Source organism: Podarcis melisellensis (assembly GCF_964234715.1).
Source record: "Podarcis melisellensis genome assembly, chromosome: 13".
Classification (NCBI taxonomy): Eukaryota; Metazoa; Chordata; class Lepidosauria; order Squamata; family Lacertidae; genus Podarcis; species Podarcis melisellensis.
In genome coordinates, this window is record NC_138545.1 from 40,762,569 (window position 1) to 40,778,801 (window position 16,233).

The window sequence follows — 16,233 nt, forward strand, 5'->3', positions numbered from 1 at the left end:
AATTTCTAAACCAGCGCCATTCTAACACTCATTAATTTTGCAATATTTCTTAAGATAGTCCTTAAATTTCTTCCAATCTTCTTCCGCTGTCTCTCTCCCCTGGTCTCAGATTCTGCCCGTCATTTCTGCCAGTCCCATATAATCTATCACCTTCATCTGCCATTCTTCCAAGGTGGGTAGATCTTGTGTCTTCCAATACTTTGCGATGAGTATTCTTGCTGCTCGGTCCCTATTTATCTACTTGCACCCGAGGGTGCTTTCGAACTGCTAGGTTGGCGGGCACTGGGACCAAACGACGGGAGCGCACCCCGCCATGGGGATTCGAACCGCCGACCATGCGATCAGCAAGTCCTAGGCGCTGAGGTTTTACCCACAGTGCCACCCATGTCCCTTAAGCATTTAATTATGGTTAAATTCAATGTCTGTATAAGGGCATTTCTTAGGTTTGGTAGTATTTCCTTCAGCTTGGGTGTATGTAGAATATAGCAGAGGGCTGTAAAATACTTCCTTGGTTTATTCAGTTGACATTTAGGAAGGGTGTGGATCGGTGCAAATGGTGCTATATAGTCATTACTCCCCCTTCCTGCAAGGTAGAAGAATGATGAGCAAAAGAGAATTCATCTGCTCTCTGTCCTTGAGTGCCTCTAAATCCCTTGCATGTACCTGCTTTAAAGGATGCTTCAATCTGAATTTGTGTTAGGACTGCCAAGCCGCATCTTTGTCAGGGAGTTTTCTGGAATGTATTTTCTCTCTCTGTGTTACATAATTTTAATCTCTTTAAATCTTTTCTCACATCCTTCCTGATTCAGATTTCCAAGCATAATGTAACAAAGCCCTTTCCCCTTCGAGTTGCAAAAGATTTGTTTGGTTTTGATTGGTTTAAACTCTAATGAAAACATACTAGAAATAGACAGCCAAACAGGAAGCTTTTTGTGATTGGCGATGTAGATCTTGATTGATAATGGGATCCCTCCACAGATGTGTGTTCACGAGATGCACATCGCCAGATTTTTCCTCAAGGAAGCAACAGTGCGTTGTGCAGATCTGTAACGGCGATGCAATTTTTTCTTGCTCTGTTTGCATTCTTACTTTTTTCAAACTGTGTTTTTGCAGCAAAGGATAAGTAAAGGAAGCAACTGGGCTACATCAGGAAGAAATAGAAAGCCTGTACGGAGCACAGAAAGTTTCCTCCCCACTAAAGACTAAAGACATCTTAGCCTCAAGACTAAGACATCTTTCCCCAACTTTCTTGCACCAGCAGGACTCTGAGAAATCATTGCTCTGCGCACGTGTAACATGTGAACTGTTATGTGGCCATAAAACATTACCTTTGCTTTGAAAAGAGAATTTTATTAATTAATAAAAAAATTAAATTAATTAATTTTATTAATTAAAAATCAAATGCACTGGCTGTCTGTTTGCTTCTGAATCCTAAACAGTTTGACACTAAATTACTTGGTGGACCACTGGCACCCATATGAGCCTGCTTCAAGCCCCAAGATCGGCCACAGAGGTCTTGCTCACAGACCCGCCAGTAGTATACAGTCAGGCTGGTGGAAATACAAGACAGGGCCTTTATGGTGATGGTCTCTTACCTGTGGAATTCCCTCCCACAAAAGGTGCTTTTGGTCTCATCCCTGTTTTCTCTTAGGCAGGCCGTAAAAATGTTTATTTTCCATTAGCCTTTGATTAGGTAGCTTGTGTGGGTTTTAAACTTTCTTTTAACATTATTAGTACAGTCTTACCTTAGATCCCAAACGCCTTGCGACTTGAACGCCTTGGTTCCCAAACGCCGCAAACCCGGAAGTGAGTGTTCCAGTTTGCGAGCATTCTTTGGAACCCAATGTCTGACGTGGCTTCCGATTGGCTGCAGGAGCTTCCTGCAGCCAATCGGAAGCTGCACCTCGGTTTCCGGATGTTTTGGAAGTCAAACGAATTCCGTTAGATAACCAGGGTATGACTGTACTGTGGTATCTGCTGGCACAGGTTGGCTGGGTGTTATATGCTTGTTTCGTTTTTATGCTGCTCTATTCGCTTTTAGATGCTAAAAATGTATCATCGGTGTTTGGCTCTAGTGGTTGGATTGGTAATGCTATTTTAGTGCATTTTGTCATCATTATTTGAGAGCCACTTTAAAAGGGCTTCAGTTTTTAAAAGCAGCGTAAAAATCACTTAAATAAAAACAATAATCAAGAGTGGTCACAAGCAAATCTGGCCTTCAATCTCGAAATCACAAGGCTCTTTTTCACTCTAACTCTGAATTTCCATTTCAGTCTCCTTTGCTCTGCATAAGCATATCTTCTTTCGACTGCTATTGTTCTCTTCACTCTTTCTTTTAATGCATTTGGCTCTGCTGCTTCCTATGTTGATAACAGCCTGCTTTTTCACATCAGTCCCACAGCCTTTCCCTAACAGCCAAAGCCAAGTGTTTTTTGCACTGTCGCTCAGTTCCCCTTCTCCCCCCCCCGCCCCATCCCTGTCAGCTTTTGTCCTTGCCCATTTGTCCTCTCCATTTAACAAACAATAACTTCACACTCTGCAAACATGTAAGGAGGAAAAGGCAGGCACAGATTCCTCACACTCACAGCGAGCATCTGCTGTTCTGCTGCTGGTTGGGAGTTCCTGGTGCATGTTTTTAAAGGTCGTATCTCTGCTTTTCCCATTTCCTACACTGGTATGTTGGGGAAACACTGGTGTCACTGCTTATTGCGGCTAAAAGTGTGAAGCACCACTGAAACAGCAGTGATGGTGTTAACTGCTTTGTACTGATCAGCATGCAGGGCACACTGTCCACACTAAGTAGATGCTTAGTCAAGAAGTGGCCAGGTTAGGGCAATTGCAAAGCAGAAAGCAGGCTGCTTTTCTGCTTACAGACAACAAATGAGAGGGAAGAAGTGAGGGCTATAGAAAGTAGAATATTGGGTGCTTAGTATCTGATGTATGGAAGTGAGAGCTGGACCATAAAGAAGGCTGATCGCCAAAGAATGGATGCTTTTGAATTATGGTGCTGGAGGAGACTCTTGAGAGTCCCTTAGACTGCGAGAAGATCAAACCTCTCCATTCTGAAGGAAATCAGCCCTGAGTGCTCACAGGAAGGACAGATCGTGAAGCTGAGGCTCCAATACTTTGGCCACCTCATGAGAAGAGAAGACTCCCTGGAAAAGAACCTGATTTTGGGAAAGATGGAGGGCACGAGGAGAAGGGGACGACAGAGGACGAGATGGTTGGACAGTGTTCTCGAAGCTACCAGCATGAGTTTGGCCAAACTGCGGGAGGCAGTGGAAGACAGGAGTGCCTGGCGTGCTCTGGTCCATGGGGTCACAAAGAGTAGGACACGACTAAATGACTAAACAACAACAACAAGTATCTGTTGCCTTCAGGCAGAATTTGCAGTTGCTCTTTTGCTTGATGCTTTTGTGCAGGGGCCAACAAACTCTTTCAGCAGGGGGCCAGTCCATTGTCCCTCAGACCTTGTGGGGGGCCGGACTATATTTTGAAGAAGAAAAAACTGAACGAATTCCTGTGCCCCACAAATAACCCAGAGATGCATTTTAAATAAAAGGACACATTCTACTCATGTAAAAACATGCTTATTCCTGGACCATCCGCAGGCCGGATCCAGCCCCCGGGCCTTAGCTTGCCTACCCATCCTCTTGTAGAAGTGAGAGCATGTGTTTGGCATGTGTGAGGCCTCAGTATCTCCAGTTAAAAAGAATAGTAAGACTGGTGAATATTATGGCTTGGTCTTTAGGGCACATGATGAAGCTACTTTGCTAAAGCTAAGCAGGTTTGAGTCTATGCCCAGGTGGGAGAACCTGAAAACTCCCATGCGTATTGCTTTGAGTTCCGTGAAGGAAGAAGTGTGGGACAGAAATGTAATAAAAAGAATAAATAGGTAATATAAAGATGCCTACCAAAATTCAGCAGAAAGATCAGTGTTTTCCACCAGTGGGCCTCAGTTGGACCACTTTTGGTTGGACCACTGCCAACAGCTGAATGAAGGTGTCCAGGGGACAGAGGGGAGAATGGATGGGAAATCTCCCTCTGAAAGGATAGGACCAGAGAGTGCACTGGAAGAAATTAGAAAGAGAAATACATGGTTAAGTTGAAGCAAATGAAATAAAAATAAATAGAAAAGAAAAGGGGATAAAAAAGGAAAGCTGTTGTAGGAAGATGAAGTAAATAAAAGGAGCAGCAAGAAATGATGAAACAAACCAACACTGGTGGAAGGAAAGGTACAAATTAAGTGTGAAAGGAGAAGGGGAGAAGAAATTCAGGAGATGAGTAAAAATACTCTGAGAGTATTTTCTGTAGCCCCTTGAACAACTAAGATTTAATCATAGAATCATAGAATCATAGAGTTGGAAGAGACCACAAGGGCCATCGAGTCCAACCCCCTGCCAAGCAGGAAACACCATCAGAGCACTCCTGACATAGGGTTGTCAAGCCTCTGCTTAAAGACCTCCAAAGAAGGAGACTCCACCACACTCCTTGGCAGCAAATTCCACTGTCGAACAGCTCTTACTGTCAGGAAGTTCTTCCTAATGTTTAGGTGGAATCTTCTTTCTTGTAGTTTGGATCCATTGCTCCGTGTCCGCTTCTCTGGAGCAGCAGAAAACAACCTTTCTCCCTCCTCTATGTGACATCCTTTTATATATTTGAACATGGCTATCATATCACCCCTTAACCTCCTCTTCTCCAGGCCAAACATCAAATATTCCTGAGATGATGCCCTTTTCTAGCACCCTCCTTGTTTTCCAAAACTTTCCTCCAGGTTCCTGCAAGAACCAGCTGCCCATAATTAGTAACCCATGATTTAGAAACTTTATTTTACACACTTGCTGGGGGCTTATTTTACCCAACAAACATCATGCCATCTTGCCCTTACGACTGTCAGCTGGTAACAAGAAAGACCTTCTTTGAAAGGAATGCCCTACCTTCTTGCACGAGCTGCTTTTTCATACGGTATATGTTTAACCAATCTCTTTACCCAATACCTTCCAGATCTCTTTCTGGGCAAGTCTCCTATTGAATGTGATGCTTCTCTCTCGTCAAATTGATTAGTTGTCCCGGGTAGAGTTAAGCTATAGCAGAATTGCTGGAGGGTGTGACATTAGAGAACCAAGCTAGAACTGTCATGTTCTGTACAAAGTCGGCAAGACTGACAGGTCGAAAGAGTGAATGACATGTGCTTCTAAATGTGAGAAGAATACGGGTGAGCAAGCTTCCAGAATCTTGAAAGGTTATTGTCAAGAACATAAAGAACCACCCTTTTATTTATTTCTGATGATGAGGACTGATTTAATTTGTTGCAAAGCGGAAAGAAAAGATCAGCAACTTGGCTCACTTACTAGAGTCCATTTGCTCTGCAGGTGTTTTGTGCAGTTTGGCGACTCTGCTTGTCGAGTAGTTGAGTTTGGATAGTTTGGACTTTGTTTTTTTGCGGTGCTACAAACGTTGCATTAAAGTAGAAACTTGGAACTTAACGGCTTTGAGATCCTTTCTTAGTCTTCTGGTCTCAAATTCTGCAGTTGTAGCATAAGTCAAGATACTGGGCAAGATACGCATTTCTGCCGTGCTCGGAATCTACATGGGGCCTCTGATGTGCATATAAAACTCAGCATGAGTTTCCCTGTTCTCTTCAGTACAAAGGACAGCTCCGTGTGTTCAAGGCAGGATGCTGACTTTAAGAGAAAGTTACTACATTCTTGCTTTCATGGCACTCGTTGTGTACGCTAGTTACTGGACTAGGGCTACAATATCTGTTGAAATGCTTGATCTAATAAAGTGGTCTGCTGTTTCTGAGATGCTCTTGCAATCTACTCTGTCACCATTTCAGCACCAGTTAAATGGCCATCCGTCTGAGATTACTACTGCTCCTGTTACCATATCATAGATAACAATGGCCAGGGTAGTCCAGAGGGTGAAATTGCTGCTGGTGAAAAGCATTTCAGGCTACAGAAGCCGCTTGTACCTTCAGAGATGGGACTGGATCTAACAGCACCCCCAAACTACAAACCTGACCCCTAAGCGGTTGTGCAGTTCTGCCCAGAACAGACTGAATCTTGTCTCCCTGGGTAAACAAGCCATTCACCCAAAGGATCTGTTTGCTAGTCTGGAGTTCGTTTCTGTTTACTGACCCTCTCCCAGTCCAGTACTGATCTTAGGTACTGGTTTATTGCATCAACTGCATCACCTGAATTGGCAAACAAGGGTGAAACAGAATTATGTGTCACCGGTATACAGAAAGTGCGCCTCAGTTCTCTGTTCCACTGAGAAACTAATCAGTGGTTCCATGTAGATTTACTGTAACTGCAACTTTTATACCGTAACCTATATGGCCGTATCCAATGCTAGTCATACTCTTGAGTAGACGCACTGAAATTACTGAACAGGTTCATTATTTGCCAGATTACGTTGGAGCACATTCTGTAGCAAGGATAACTCCTCCCATTGGAACTTGATAGGTAGAAGAAGAAGAAGAAGAGTTTGGATTTGATATCCTGCCTTTCACTCCCCTTCAGGAGTCTCAAAGCGGCTAACATTCTCCTTTCCCTTCCTCCCCCACAACAAACACTCTGTGAGGTGAGTGGGGCTAGGGCCTTCAGAGCCATACATCCTATAATAGCTAGCCTGTACACTTGATACAGCATTGACTTCTTCTCCCTTCCTCCCACCCACTCCACAAACATGGGACACATCCTTCAAATAATTAGTCATTTCATAGTGGCTCTTACGAAATCACCTAAGGTCAAGACACTTTTACTGTGTGTGTGTGTGTGTGTGTGTGTGTGTGTGTGGTAGTAATCATGGTGAGATATTCAGTCTTGTGGACTAAACAGTGTAACAGACTTTGAAGATTGCTGTTGGAAGCGAAGAAGGCAATCAATCCCCTGACATGGTCAGAGCAGCTGTATGTTTATGGCAATCAATAAGCACACAAGTGTTTCGCTTGTTTGTCAGTAGTACATTTTTCACTTGGCCATAGTGGCTGAGGAAGCCCATCTTTGTGAATGCCTTGAAGCAGCAGGGACAGAGCAAATCAGGTGTTGATTATTCATAGCAATGGAAGAAGTGGTAATCAAAGAGAATCAAGGCTTACCTTTGCTCTTCTTTGTCTTTCTGTATTTCTGATTGATGTAGTGGAGCTTTCCATGTTGAAGAGGGTGCTGTTACATGCATAAATATATGGCACGTGCAGTGTGTACTGGCAATTAGTACTGCTGCAGAAGACAAGACCTAGTTTCCCATCTGTCATCTCTTGGCTAGATGGTTCTTCAGAGCATTGCCTACTCTCTGTGTTTGACACCTAAACCTCTTAGCTGATTTTGAGTTACTGATACAAGTGACAAGCTACCTGGAAAGGGTGAGGTGTCCTACCTTTGCACAGATGTAAGGGATTATTTGACTCTGTTAAAGAGAGCATGCTGCTTGTCTGAAGGACTCATGTTGGTTACCAATAAAGGAGATGCTAATTGTGTGATTTGGGCTCCTGCCAAACAGTAGGATGAAGTCAGAAAGGCTTTATGCCTTGGAGAGGGCTTCCTTGTTCATTATCTCCACAGGCAGCTGGGTTTTGTTTTTATTTTTAAATTGTACATAACCTAGAAAACTGTAGACACAATAATAATAATAATAATAAATAAATAAATTATGCATTGTTGCTTGTCCTATTCTCATTAGTTAGGATGAACAATTCTTCTAAGATTTATCCTTCTTCTTTTTAGTGAAAATGATTTCTGTACATATGCATGCGCGCGCACGCACACACACACACACACACAAATATATACCCCTCTGATTTTGGGGCATGGGGAAACTTGTTCTGCATTCCAAACCATCTCTTACTGAAATCCATTGGAGTAGTCTTTTGTTCTTTCTCCTCCTGCTACATCCAGCCATGTGGAATAGATAGATAGATGATAGATATAGGCAACCCGTCTTCAAGGCTATGCTTTGAACTATCATTTTAATTCCATTTGCCCAGCTGGATGCCTGTCAATAGCAAGTTGGAAGGGAAAACTGATCTAATGGTGCATTTCTCAGCAGGGGACTCAATTGTGGTTTACTGAATCCCAGTGGCATCCTCAATTAATTTCAGATTTGGAGTCTTTAGCTGTAAAAGTAGTAACAAGTGTTTTTCCTTTCACTGATGGAAATGGTTTCAGTCCCATTTTGGAAACCGTTAGCAAACAGTATGTTTCACGTTGCTAGCATTACAAACGTAATGGTAATTTAGAAATGGTGCTGTTCTGCCCTGCCACACACTCCCAAACACACTCACACACAGCAGAATACCCTGGCATTTGCTATCTTTAGAGTTGTCACAGCAAGGCATGAGCCTTCCTGTTACAAAAGGCATCCAGAGTTGACATCTTTAGGGCGTTCCCAGATAATGCTAGTTTACAAGGATGCTGTACATATGTGAAGCCGTGTTACCTCGCAGTGGCCATAATCAAAACAGTAAAAACTTCAATGAAATCAATCTGAAAAACCAAGTAGCGTACCAAAAACCAATTAACAGAAAAGTGGGGTTATTGTACAGCGTAATAGCGGGGGCTCAGACAGCCCACCCTGAAAGCCTCATGACTAGGTAACAAAACAAAATTTAGGGGGAGGCCATGCTATAATGTTGACACCATGATGTTAGACACTGTTCCTCTCGTCCACCAGCTGCAATTTAATCAGCTTGGGAATCTGGAGCAGTACCCCCAATACTGATTGAAGGAGAGAAGTAGCCAGGTCCCAAGCCATTAGGGCAGGCGTGGGGAATGAGTGGGGAATCTTTTTTCGGTCCAGGGTCTGCATTCTCTTCTGGGGCAACCTTTCTTTTTCATTTTCCTCTTTTTTTCTGAACTTGAAAGATCTTTGTTGAGTTAAAATGAATACATACACACTGTACTGTCTGGGGCAACCTTTCAAGGGCCACGTTCAAGCGGTGGACAAGGCCAAAGGCAAAAATGGGCAGAGCAACAAACGTAAACGTCACCTTTGTATATAGACTAATTTCTACACACATTCGTACACCCTGCTCTTCCCTCCATCCAGGTGAGCAAGAAGCATTATTGGAGTTCGGGGATACATTCCATCCAGACCAAAGCACTCAGGGTGAAAAGCAGGACCAGTGAGAGAGGTGTTGCCTGGGAGCATCACCTGGGGAAATCTGAGGGGCAAATAGAGAGGCATTGGGGCCTCATTTGGTACCCAGGCCTGAGACTTCCCACCCCTTTCTTAAGGCTGTAAAGGAAAGAACTAGGACTTGAATTGAGTCCGGAAATACATGGCTAGCCAATGAAGATAAGAGCACCAGAATAAAACCTGTAACAATCTGGCAGCTGTATTTTGGACTGATTTAAAGCTTCTGGATGTTTTCAAGTGCAGCCCCATGTAGAGTGCATTACAGTAGACTAGTGTAGACTTTAGCTTTCATACTCTGTCTGTGAAACTTCCTAGATAACTTCCAATATACCAGAGAAAGCCGAAGCTCAGGTAAGACCTGCCTTTAAAGCAAAGTCCTACCCTCCTGCAATCAGCCGTGCTCTGTTTTTGGGCAGTTTATGTGGTTAGAGGGCTGGTCCCTGTCCCTCTTTAGTGAACAAATACAGGCAGCAACAGGATCATCGAGTCTGGGCTGATATCTTACCAATCAAAGCTAAGCTAATGGAAGTACTTTTCCTTTCTTTTTAAATCTCATTGTTTTCAATTACTGATTTCTACACAATACCACCAAGTTGAACTCACCTTAAATCCGGACCATTTTTAATCCTTCTGTCAGTTAAAACCTGATGTGCACATGCCTTTTAGAACTGTGGAAGCAAAATTCAAACATCTTAAGGAGCCAGTAATTCTACTATCACACTGTTCAGAGTGTGTGAAGTGTGTTTTGTTTCGTTTAAAAAAGGAAATGACTTTTAATTCCCATGGGGATTTGATTATTTGCAGATAAACCGCTTTAGCAAAGTGGAAGATCGGGCAATTTTTATCACTGACAGACACCTTTATAAGATGGATCCAACAAAGCACTACAAAGTGATGAAAACCATCCCACTATACAATGTAAGTATTGGAGCTGGAGCCAGGACTCCACAGTACAAAATTGCTAATGATCCAATTTCTCTGTTGAAAAATTGATAAGAACTCTGGTCAGAATTCTGTGAAGTGCATAGAGGTATTTTATCTGTATATCTTCCACAAGTACAGAGGTACCTCGGGTTAAGAACTTAATTCGTTCTGGAGGTCCATTCTTAACCTGAAACTGTTCTTAACCTGAGGTACTGCTTTAGCTAATGGGGCCTCCCGCTCCCGCTGCTGCGCGACTTTTGTTCTCATCCTGAAGCAAAGTTCTTAACCCAAGGTACTATTTCTGGGTTAGCGGAGTCTGTAACCTGAAGCATCTGTAACCTGAAGCATCTGTAACCCGAGGTACCACTGTATATATATTTTAAAAACTTGCAACTCACACTTTGTCAAAAATCCCCAGGGTGGGTTACATCAATAGTGGGAGTGCAGTTCAGAATTAGCTTATTGTTGCTGGGAAGCTTCAGTTGGTGGTGGAACTACCAAGAGGAGATGCCCAACAGATCTCAAGTTGCCAACAGAATGGTATAAGTGCCAGCTCTTAAGGTAACAGGACTCTAAGCCATTCAGGCTTTATAGCTCAGTACCAAAACCTGGACTCAGGCTCAGTAGCAAATAGGCAGTCAGTGCAGATCTTTAAGCGCCAATGTTTATGGTCTTTAGCTTTCAGGACCATCAGAATACTGACAACTGTATTTTGCGCTATCTGCAGTCTCTAAACCATGGGTAGGCAAACTAGGGGGCTGGATCTGGCTCAGTTGCCTTCTAAATCCAGCCCGCGGACAGTCCGGGAACCAGCATGTTTTTACATGAGTAGAATGTGTGCTTTTATTTAAAATGCATCTCTGGGTTATTTGTGGGGCGCAGGAATTCGTTCATTTATTTTCCCCCAAAAATATTGTCCAGCCCCCCATAAGGTCCTAGGGACAGTGGACCGGCCCCCTGCTGAAAAAGTTTGCTGACCCCTGCCAGGTCTAAACCATATTCAAGGGCAGCTCCATGTAGAATATTTTGCAGTAGTCTAAACAAAACGTTTCTGGAACCTGGATCACTCTGACCAGGCTATCCCATTCCTTGTCACCAAAGTCATTTGGGCTCCCAATGACAAAGTATCCAGGAGCAGCTACCAGCTAGAAACCTATTCCTTCAGAGGGAATGCAGACCCATCCAGAGCAGGCTGCCTCCCTAATTCCCAGACCCAGAAACCACCAGTCTGCAATACTTCTAGCATGTCAGGATTGAGCTTCGGTTTACTGGCTCTCGTTGCCTCCAGTACTGGTCAAGATACCTGCATGATGCTCTTGTCAATAAGCCTGGACGATGGCAGGAGAATGGGGGGTGGGCTGTTGTTCTTCTTCCTCCTTCCCTAAAGGCTTAGAGGCACAGAGGTTTGGAATCTTGTTCTGTTGCAGTTTCTACTTCCAGCATGTACAGAAAGCTAATGGCTCCTAATCTCATTCTGTAGCACAGATAGGAAGTCTCTACAGCCAGCCGAAGGGCCAGACTAGATGGCATGGAAAATCCATGAGCAAAATTTCCTGCTTTCTTTAAAAAAAAAAAAATTACTTGGAAAGCCCCATGTGGCTGCTTTGAAAATCAAGGAAGTAGGACTAGGTTGTTCTGAACTCCTTTCCTCCTGAACAAGCAGCTGTTAGCTGTGTTTCCACACACTGAGCTATCTGTGTGTTCTTCCCCTACCCTCAGCCCCAACCTGTGAACTAATTCTTTCCAGAGGAGTGGTGCAATTTATATCAGGGGTAAATGAAACACAGGGACGTGGGTGGTGTTGTGGGTTAAACCACAGAGCCTAGGACTTGCTGATCAGAAGGTCGGCAGTTCAAATCCCCACGACGGGGTGAGCTCCCGTTGCTCGGTCCCTGCTCCTGCCAACCTAGAGGTTTGAAAGCACGTCAAAGTGCAAGTAGATAAATAGGTACCGCTCCGGTGGGAAGGTAAATGGCATTTCCGTGCACTGCTCTGGTTTGCCAGAAGCGGCTTAGTCATGCTGGCTACATGACCCGGAAGCTGTACTCTGGCTCCCTCGGCCAATAAAGTGAGATGAGTGCCGCAACCCCAGAGTCGGCCACGACTGGACCTAATAGTCAGGGGTCCCTTTACCTTTACCTTAAATGAAACCCGCACATTGCTACTTTCGCAACCTTCAAAGCAACTGCATGGGCCTGCTATTTCAGTATTTTTGAAAGGGGGTAAGATCTTGATCACAGCTCTCCCTTCCCGTTGGCCACTGACTGGCAACTGTGTTTGTCTCTTGTGGGTCAGCTTGTCCCTTAAAGAATTTCTTTCAAATGTGTGATACTCAGCTGGGAGTTTGTGCCCACAAGGCCTGAAGAAGTTTAACATGCTGAAAGGCTGGCAGACTGGCTGGTGCAAAGGAAGTCGCAGCTGGGTGACCTTGGGCCAGTCACACTTCTCTGAAGTCTCTCAGCCTCACTCACCTCACAGAGTGTTTGTTGTGGGGGAGGAAGGGAAAGGAGATTGTTAGCCGCTTTGAGACTCCTACGGGTAGTGAGAAAGCGGGATATCAAATCCAAACTCTTCTTCTTCTTCTTCCCATGAACAGTGGCTGTCATATAATGTTTGAAACACATTACTTTGCCTATGATGGCTAGTATGTTAGCTTCACACATGCATTTGGTAGTATAATCAGATTTGGCCACTGAGGCACCCATGGGAACTCCCAATGAATTGCAAGCCAGCTCAGCTTGCCTTGTTTTCAGGGATCTGTTTTAACACGGTAGAAAAAAAATTTATGTAGGAAGGAATTTCAGTTAGCTCATTAAAAAAACAACCAAATTTGTGTATGCGAGGACCAAGGAAGTGAGAAATAATGTGGTACAGAGTGGACAAAGGGCAAAAATTAAACACTCTCTATGGTGCTGGAATGTTGGAGTTTTATTTTACCATCCCTGCTTGCAAAGAAGCAAAAGGAATTGCCTAGTAATAAGTAGATAGTATGCATATTGCCTTTGAAGATGATGGCCACTGGTCCCATCACCTCCTGGCAAATAGAAGGGGAAGAAATGGCGGCAGTGAGAGATTTTACTTCATTGGTCTCCATGATCACAGCAGATGGTAACAGCAGCCACGAAATTAAAAGACGCCTGCTTCTTGGGAGGAAAGCAATGACAAACCTAGACAGCATCTTAAAAAGCGGAGACATCACCTTGCTAACAAAGGTCTGTATAGTTAAAGTTATGGTTTTCCCAGTAGTGATGTATGGAAGTGAGAGCTGGACCATAAAGAAGGCTGATCGCCGAAGAATTGATGCTTTTGAATTCTGGTGCTGTAGGAGACTCTTGAGAGTCCCATGGACTGCAAGAAGATCAAACCTATCCATTCTTAAGGAAATCAGCCCTGAGTGCTCACTGGAAGGACAGATCCTGAAGCTGAGACTCCAATACTTGATGTTAGGAAAGATGGAGGGCACAAGGAAAAGGGGACGACAGAGGATGAGATGGTTGGACAGTGTTCTCGAAGCTACCAGAATGAGTTTGACCAAACTGCGGGAGGCAGTGGAAGACAGGAGTGCCTGGCGTGCTCTGGTCCATGGGGTCACGAAGAGTCGGACACGACTAAACGACTAAACAACAACAACAACAACAATATGCATATTGCCAATGGCCTTCCTGGAGGAACTGCTGTTTTCCATTGTCTAGTACGTCTAAAGACATCTCGCTGAAATAAATGTAAATGCAACAAATTAGCTCTTGTTTTGTGCTGAAAAAGGTTTCCTGGGCTGCTATGTCTGTGGGGGTGGGTTTGAAAGGTAATAAATTTTCAAAGAGCCACCCTGATCCAAAGCTCAGTAGGTCAGCAATGTGCCCATGGATCTGTGTGAGTCAGTTTTCTGCATAGTGGAGGTTTCTCAAATGCTGAAGAGCATGGCCAAATTTTCGTTCATGCACACTTCCATCAATATTTGTTTGTTTATTTACTATCCCATCCTTCATCAATCCACAATCCTAGGGTGGGTTACATCATAAAATATATAGGTAAAGGGACCCCTGACCATTAGGTCCAGTCGTGGCCGACTCTGGGTTGCGGCGCTCATCTCACTTTATTGGCCAAGGGAGCCAACGTACAAATTCCGGGTCATGTGGCCAGCATGACTAAGCCGCTTCTGGCGAACCAGAGCAGCGCACGGAAACGCCATTTACCTTCCCGCCAGAGCGGTACCTATTTATCTATTTGCACTTTGACGTGCTTTCAAACTGCTAGGTTGGCAGGAGCAGGGACCGAGCAACGGGAGCTCACCCTGTTGCGGGGATTCGAACTGCCGGCCTTCTGATCGGCAAGTCCTAGGCTCTGTGGTTTAACCCACAGCGCCACTCGCGTCCCTCATAAAATATATACAATGGTGATAATAACTTGAGGGGACTGGTTTGTGAAATCTTTCCAGTCTGCCGAAATGAACCTTATTTTCCTCATCAGTATTTTTGACATTTTGTTGCCCACATTATCAAACTTGGTTTGTTTTAGGAGCTGCCCATTGCCGGCAATTTTTTTTTTTTTACACATATGCCCTCTTACCTAATACCTTTTATGTAGTGAAAGTGGGGGAGCCTCCAAATCTGCATAATCGTGTGGGGGATGGGTTTCCCCCTTACTCTTCATAGAAAAGCTCCATTATTTGGACTGATGGTTTCACCAAGAACATGGAGCATTTATATTTGAGCCTCGCTGTTTATTTCTCTGCCTCACCTGAAAAGATGTGTTTCCTTTACATCTGTAAGATGGATTGGCCCTGTGAAGGTGTACAGGGGAGCTAGACTCCTCAAAGTGCCTCTGCATGCCAGCAGCGCTTACAATCACTGTTTGCAAAGCTGCCCTGTCAACATAGCAACATCCCTTGGGAAGGCGTTGCCATGGAGATCTCAGGCGGTCAGCTGATGCCTGGTCCTGCCGAAGCTTGTTTTCCCAGCTCAAGAAGCCATTCTGTCACTCCTAACCTTAAAAAAAAAAAGCAATTCCAAATGGGGAGTAATATCCCACGGTGTGCCTTTGACTTGTGGCAGTAAAAATCCCGGTGACTTGAAACCTCTGGTGGAGTTCTTGTCCCTGGTGTTGCCATATGGCATATGCCAGGAACTGAAGGATAGCAATAAATAAATGCATTAAGACGGGAAGATATGATCCTAGGGTTGAGGAAGTCTGTAGCTGGCGTACAGATAACTAGGAAATAATAATACATTCTGGAAAATGGAGGAAATGAAGATCATTTTCTCTTACTTCACACATGCCTGTTACTATCACTTTGCAAGCTTGTTTTGTTAAATTGAATCAGGATGCGTTCCTGCGTTCAGTTGTAGCATTTTGAGAGTGTAGATTCAGTGGATTTGTGCAGAGTTTGCTACCTCACAAAGCAGTGGTACAATTGCTTCGCCATGCACCTGCCTTACAGGGCGAATCACAATTACCCACGCCAAAATGCCAAAACCAGATTTAAATCAATTATTTAAACTAATCTACCCTGCTGAAGAGGCCCCTGTAGCAGATTATTGGAGCTAAATGTGGGTTGATAGTCCACTGCATAGCAACCATTCACTTTTTTATGTTCTAAAACTAAGTGGTAAATGTAGTACTATCCAGAAGTCACAGTAGTACAACTGACCGTTGAGTTATTGAAGGGCACCAAGTTGATTTTCCCCATTCTAAAGGCGTATAGTTTTTTCAGGATTGAAACCTAGAGAACAATAACTTTGTCCCAACTGTTTGCTAGGGGACACAACAGTTGGCACTGGCCATTGCCCCTGGAATTGGCCTGGATGGGAGAGGGGAAGGAAGATCAGGAGTGGGTATTGGGTTAGCATTCTCTCCTGCCTGACCCCAGCTCATAACTCCCCATATTTGTTGGAAGAAGGTACAGGCCGAACACAGCTGGGAGCTGGGGGCACTGTTATACAGTGGTTCTGCTCCTTCCTCCTGGGCCGTGTCCAGAAAGTGGTGTTGAGGGATGAGTGTTCAGACCCCTGGGCTCTCACTTGTGGGGTGCCTCAGGGTTCCGTCCTCTCCCCCATGCTTTTTAATATCTATATGAAGCCGCTGGGAGAGATCATCAGGGGGTTTGGGCTGGGTGTTCATCAGTCTGCAGATGACACCCAGCTCTAGCTCTCCTTTAAATCAGAATCAGTGAAG

General features: G+C 44.2%; 1 protein-coding gene across 2 annotated transcripts in view; it reads left to right on the top strand.

Annotated features, from left to right (window-relative positions):
- The window catches only part of MYO1D (myosin ID), a 175,832-nt gene that overhangs the window by 94,069 nt on the left and 65,530 nt on the right, over positions 1-16,233 (top strand). For both annotated transcript variants that reach the window (XR_014162166.1, XM_081883878.1), the window contains exon 20: positions 9,943-10,056. Coding sequence is in view for 1 of the 2 variants with exons in the window: in XM_081883878.1 (XP_081740004.1) it covers positions 9,943-10,056 (114 nt within the window). In the remaining variant the exon portion in view is untranslated. The remainder of the gene's footprint in view (positions 1-9,942; positions 10,057-16,233) is intronic.